At 41.0% G+C, this 6,653-nt stretch overlaps 1 protein-coding gene across 1 annotated transcript in view; it reads left to right on the top strand.

Moving 5' to 3' along the window:
- otud4 (OTU deubiquitinase 4) overlaps window positions 1–6,653 on the top strand; it is a 129,634-nt gene that overhangs the window by 61,930 nt on the left and 61,051 nt on the right. Inside the window, exons 8-10 of the mRNA XM_048542260.2 lie at window positions 2,258–2,324; window positions 4,568–4,688; window positions 4,786–4,850. Coding sequence (XP_048398217.1) covers window positions 2,258–2,324; window positions 4,568–4,688; window positions 4,786–4,850 — 253 coding nt within the window. The remainder of the gene's footprint in view (window positions 1–2,257; window positions 2,325–4,567; window positions 4,689–4,785; window positions 4,851–6,653) is intronic.

Genomic DNA, 6,653 nt, shown 5'->3' with positions numbered 1-6,653 from the left:
TGTCTGCTAGTCCTGGCAACATCCTCGTAAATCTTCTTTGCATACTTTCCAGTTTATCCATGCCTTTTCCATAACAGGATGACTAGACTGTATGCAGTACTCCAAGTGCAGCCTCGCCAATGACTTGTATAACTGTAACATAACATCCCAACTCCCGTAGTCATTGCTTTGAGTGATGAAGGCCAGCATGCTAAATGCTTCCAACACGTTGCACGCCTGCGCTCCCTGTCTCTCTTAGAGCGCACCTGTCCTCTCTCTTTCTTTCTTTCTGTCTGTCTCTCTCTCTGTCTTTGTCTCTTTCTCTCGCAGCATGCTTATGCTCTCTGTTACCCCACTCCCTGTCGCGCCACAGCTCCTTGTCTCACTTTCTGTCACTCATGTCTGTGCTCCTTTGCCCCCATGCTCCTATGCTCCCTGTCCTCCGCTCTCTGTCGTGCCTGTGCTCCCCATCTCCCTGTCACCCCCACCCACCTCCTGCCCCTGCCCCCGCCATCTCGGCATGAGAGAGGTACGGTCCCTGGAAGGGTAGGAGGTTTCAGTTGTGATTAGCAGCATGTTGGTGCCGGCTCGGAGGGCCAAAGGACTTTTCCTGTGCCTTAATTTTGTTTGTTCTTTCTTCTTTGTTCCTAATTAACAATAGCAGTGAACTATGAAATGCTCTCTGATGTCCAGTGTTTGTGAAAAGTGCTGTGTAAATGCAAGAATTCTTTCACTGACCTGTTGTACCCGAAGTCCTTCCCATTTGGTTTTACCATTCAAATCTTTTGTGAATTAATAAATAACGGGGTAATGCTGTAACTGGTCTAAAACTTCAACTTGAAATCGTTTATATCATGAGGTTACTGGGCGTGGTAGATGGTGAGCTGGATGGAGTTTTGTCTTGTTTCTTGTAGAAGTTATTATTTTTAAATCTACTGGCTGCAACCTTTTGACTGTAGGCATAAGTTTTTTGTTCTGATTCCACTGAAGGAGACTGTCACTAATGATGCAGTGTTCCTTCTTTTAGGAAACCTGAGGTTACAATTTAGTTAATCACCCATCTCAAAATCTATCTCTGCAATAAAACAGAAGATTTGATATTAAAACTTCTGAAGTCCAATGTGCCCATTTGAAATGGAGTCTACGCTGAATTTTATGTTTAACACAAAGGAGGAAACCTCAACATGTTTGTCTGAGTTGGATTCTAAAAGTCAGAAGGATAAGAGTGCGTGCTAATTCCTTGCATTACTCACTTACAGACTTCAACTTCAATCTTTGTCTTGTTTACCGATTTTCTGCAGCTGTACAATTCCTCAGTTTCTTTTTCTAGCAAAGTTCACTTAATGCCACTCTAACCCTTTGTCTCGGACGTAGACTTGCTGTATGTCCATGTAATTCTAATTATTTAATTTAAAACCATAAGAGTAAATAAAACCAGAAATATTTTTGATTAAAGACAGCACTGTGAAATATGCTAATCTACTATGAAGATGCTTTGAAGCTCGCGATACACGCTCCTCCTTAATTGATGACAAAGCATGCTGGCAATTTTTATTAATGGATTACCAATGAGAATCTAAAGAGGAAATTTCAAAGCTGAGTTACAAAAATACATAGCAGATTATTTTTTAACACCTCATACGTAACTAGATGGTCACTTGGTTTTTACAGTTCATTCCCTAATGTTGATTTCCTGCTTAATAAAAACTATTAGCTTGTATTTCTCACAGAATTGTTTCCATAGTGGCCATTATTTCATTCTCTTAACCTGTGAGCTTCAATTTGAAAAGCCCAGTATCCCATGACAGCTCATTTGGAACGATCAATCCAGATGCTGTCAGTGGGTAAGGACACCCTGATTCATGGTAGGTGATGATAAAGAAGTTAATTAGATTCTCATACTTTTCTTGAACTGGGGGTGGGGGCGTCTTGTGGCACAGCAGTCATGCCCCTACTCCTGGACTGAGAGACTCATCTGCTCCAGACGAGTGTGATAACATCTCTGAAAAGGTTGATTAGGAAAATAGGTTAATAAAAATAAGAAATATGGCTAATTGGATGATATTGGTAGATCCAGAATTTTGGAATAATTTTCCTATGGCAATACTATAACCACTACAAGCAGTGTGCGAAAGTATCTTTTTTAAAATGAAATCTTCTGTGGTCTCAGTATTAATATTTTCCTGGTCACTTGCTTATAATTTTGCTGTTGTCTTATGATTTAAAAATCACTAATTTATAGCGCAATTATACATGTCATTTTAAAATCTTTTAACAGGGGCAAAACTGCCAATGAGCGTGATGAGACTGGATCCAAGGCCCAAACATGTGATAAAGCCCTAAGGGTAATCTGTAAATAATGTATTATTGAAAATGTTGACATCTTACCTGAAACATGTGCACCATTACATAGTGAACCCTGAACACAGAAACTTCTGACTCAGTGAAGTGAAGGTACCTGAGCCAGCGTGATAGTTGTATACACACTGGACAGTTTTAACTTGGGTAAATGCTTTTAGTTTTAAATCCGAAATCTGGAACATAGAACAGTACAGCCTTCGGCCCACGATGTTGCGTTGAACTTTTACCCGACGCCTAAGGTCTATTTAACCTCCACCGCTGCCTTATACTATTAGCCGTATGCCTAATAGCCGCTTAAATGCCACTAATGAAGCTGACTCCACTACCCTCTCCAGCAATACATTCCACGCTCTGACCACTCTGAGTAAAGAACCTACCTCTGACGTCTCCCTGATATCTACCTCCTTTCACTTTAAAACTATGCCTCCTAAGATGCTGCTTGGCCTGCTGTGTTCATCCAACTCCACACTTTGTTATCTGAAAAATACTTGTGTTACAAAATTGGCAACAGACAAGTTGGTTTTGTTAAGGTTCTTAATGTATGAAATATCTGTTTGAAACAGGAAAGGAGATTATGACTTTATTTGTAATAAACACAATGTAGCCAATTAATAGTAAAATGTATTCCACTAATTTAAACTTTAATTTTAACTTTGAGGGCTACTCTTTTGGCGTGTCCAGAGACCTCAACAAATTGAGACATAAAGATCTAATCTTCCTTTAATAGACATATGATTAGCACCAAATTATTTTTGGCTGAGACTGAGTACCGCCTGCTGCTTTCTTTTTGCCCTTGTAGGAAGGCATATTGTTATTGGATGTCTGCTTCCACCTTTGCTACTATCTTAACAGGCCTAGCTAACTTGGTCCACATCACATTTGTGATTAGAGTTCTAATTATAGCTTGTGTCCGGAAAACGTTGAGGATCTGTAATGTCATGTGTCACAAAGTAACAGAAAATAAATTTGTATTTGAGATTTCACCAGAAGATAGAAGAATTTTAGCATTGTGACACACAAGAAGCAGAGGAATCCTGGAGTGACTTCCATGTGCTATGAAGATTCACACTGTACATCTCTGGTCATTGATAAGTTTTCCCAGGAAGTCAAGATGATTGACAGGCTTAGCTTGTAGTCAGGTAGGAAATGCTGTTGAGGAGGTCAAAGGACCAGTTAGGTCTGACCAAGTAATGTAATCTAGTGACACTCTCTGGCAACTAATAGAGGGACAGGTACTTTAATAATTTAGCAATGGGAGGAAGTACTCCTTTCTGGCCTGCAAGAAGCCCTTAGCTTTTTTTCCTGAGGCCATCCTTTCCTCCCTACAACTGTCAGCTTTACTAAGGCCTCAGAAATCATGACCAGTGACACTTTAACATGCAAAGCAAGTCGTATCGAGGTTGCTAGCCTCATTAATAGGTTTCAAATACCTGACTGGGAGCAGGTTGACAGGCCTGATTCTGACCGAATCCTGGCAATTGGTGGATAGCACTCATTTGCTGATGCCCTTTTCCCTTCTTGCTCATCTCCTCCCACCATGTTAAAAATCATTCTGGCAGGAACATAATCTCAACAGTCTTACAAAAAGGTGCTGCAGAGCAAATCCTAACGACCCTGATCAGAAAGGGAGAAGTAGTTTTGAAGTCAATGTGTCATTTCTTTGGGCATTTCAGAATGAACAGTCAAAAGCATGATGGTGGAATTTCTTGAATTAGAAGCCGCCAAAGCAAAAGTGTTGAAGAGGTTAGCATAGGTGAATTTAAAAGGAAGGTTGTTAATTGCATGTGGGGGAAGAAAGTGTAGAAGATGCTAATAGGGTGGGAAGAGGTTGCAGTGGTCTCTTAACATTGACATGGATTAGTTGGGTGCTGTGGCCTTTTTTTGTGCTGTAAATCAATGTAAGACAAAACTAATGAGTAACCTTTGAAAGGTTGATTGTTACCCACATTTTTAACCAAATGGTAGAAAGTAAACAGATAATGGATGAGATTCAACTCTAGTGCTGAGGTAAGACAAATGATGATCAGCTGTTGTGTGCAGCATTTGATGTTTTATCATGTTGTTTGCAATGGAACTAAATACTGGCTGTTGCAGATAACAGACAGCTGATTTTAATAATGTCAATTTTGTGTCATGGCCCACAATAAAATTCTATTCCTACCAGTTTTAATGTGCAGACAGACCATTAAAACATTGCAGATGTGTGTTTATTATTTCTTGCTCTCAGAAACACCAAATGAAAAGTGAAAGTTCGACTCATGTGACCCTTCCAAGAAAGGTCCTCCAAGCATTCAACCCAAATGTTTATAGAAATATTGAATATGAAGTTTGGCAGAAAATCGAACAAGGTGAGTGGCTTACATAATATTCAACTTTTTGATTCTGAGCTGGCTAGTTCATTGCTATCTTATATTTACTATTTTATATTTAAACTGTACCTTGCAGCACAGCAGAAGAAAGATTATTCTATTGCTGCTGGAATGCAGTACGCTGTTGGAGACAAATGTAAGGTAAGCAGTACTGTATTTTTCTTCATGTTTTAATTTTTACTCAAGAATAATGGTGAAATTGTTTAAGACTGTATCTCCTGCCCTATCACTAGATTAGAAAACCTGTGTGACTGGTGTTATCATTGTGTGCCTGGAAGTGGCACCCACTTCACCACTGGGTTGTGTTGTGTTGTGTTGCTGCTGATAGCATCAATGTGTGCCCGCTCTCCAGTCCCTCATTTTGCTTATTACTGTCCCACCTGTTACCCTACTAGCCTGCTCCTGATCTCTTACTGCCTTTCTCCGGCTCATCAACCTGTTTCATAGGGTCATTGTCAGAGTGGTCTATAGCACAGAAAAATACCTTTCAGCCTATCAAGTCTGTGCTGGTCTAACTATTCTAGTGCCATTTTTCGACACATGGCCTGTAGCCTTGCATACCTTGGCATCACAAGTGTACCTCTAAGTACTTACGAAATGTAATGAGAATTTCTGTCGCCTCCACCCTTACAGACAGTCTTTGGCTTGTGGGGAATGTTGATGGAACAGGATTGGGGATGCTAGCAAATTTTGCAAACTCAGGATTTTTATTTGGCACTTAGGAGTCCAATATTCTGTGAAAACTGCAATCCCTAACCTTGTTATTAGGCTAACACAGTGCTTTCACAAAACATCGAAGACTGTACATTGGAAAAACATTTAAGAAAAACAAGTTTATTTGGTGTTCCATTTGTTAAAATGTCTTCACCTTGCTCAGTATTTTGAATGGGCATATTCCTTGATGCAGCCAGCTACTTTGAGGTTTGGTGGCAATGGGGCCATGGGCATCGCAACATGATATGCAGTAAGTGCGCCCCCTCCACTTATGATGTAGCACGTACGACTGTTCTTTAGTGTGTGTGATATTTGTTGTTTTCTCTTGATATTTTAAACTCTCTACATCAGCATCTGATGTATGTATATCTGTGGATCGACCTTTGCCATTTTCTTCACTTCTAGTGTGATGATACCATGATCAAACATATTTTCCTACCCTTTCAGTATTTTGAAGGGACTGTTCCTTCTGTAATACTTTGTTCCAATTTCAGTCATCTCAGCATGTGCTGCCCTTCCAAACATTGCAGACTTTGCAAAGTTCTCATATACATTGACATGAAAATTGACTTTAATGTTATCTCTTTACATGGTTGCTGCCAGACCTGCTGAGTAGTTACCTCATTATCTCTTTTTATTTCAAGTTTCCAGTATTTGCAGGTTGTTTTGTCAAAGTTCTCTCGCTTTCCTATTTCCTCCCCTGCTCCTTTACCTTTCTGGCGCCTTTTTCTTCTTTTCCTTTCTCATGCTCACTCGCCCTGTCTTGCGTTCTGTCTCTCTGTCTGGCTTTGCACGTGTGCTCTCTTGCGTAACGTGCACGCGAGCGCATGCAAGAGAGGGCCAGAGACAGAGAGAAAACACCCGTGTGTGAGAGAGAGAGATCGCACGCAAATAAGAGCAAGGGAGTGAGTGTGCCCGAGAGAGAGGGTGAGCGAGGGTGCATGAGGGAACGCATGCAAGAGAGAGAGAGAGTGCAGGAGACTGAGAGCATGGGAGAGAGGGAGAATGTGTGTCCAAGAGAGCGCACGAGACTGAGACAGATGAAAGGGCAGCATGTGAGCAAGGGAGAGAGTGCACGAGAGGGATTGGGCGAGACTGAGACAGCGCATGAGAGAGAGAGATGGGGCGAGACGGAGACAGATGGAAGGGCAGCGCGCGAAAGCATGACAGAGAATGTCGTGCCTCACAAACCTTATTGCGTTCTTTGAGAAGGTGACCAAACAGGTAGAT

The sequence above is a fragment of the Stegostoma tigrinum genome, chromosome 1 (genome assembly GCF_030684315.1).
Source record: "Stegostoma tigrinum isolate sSteTig4 chromosome 1, sSteTig4.hap1, whole genome shotgun sequence".
NCBI lineage: Eukaryota > Metazoa > Chordata > Chondrichthyes > Orectolobiformes > Stegostomatidae > Stegostoma > Stegostoma tigrinum.
This window is presented reverse-complemented; position numbering and strand designations above follow the sequence as displayed.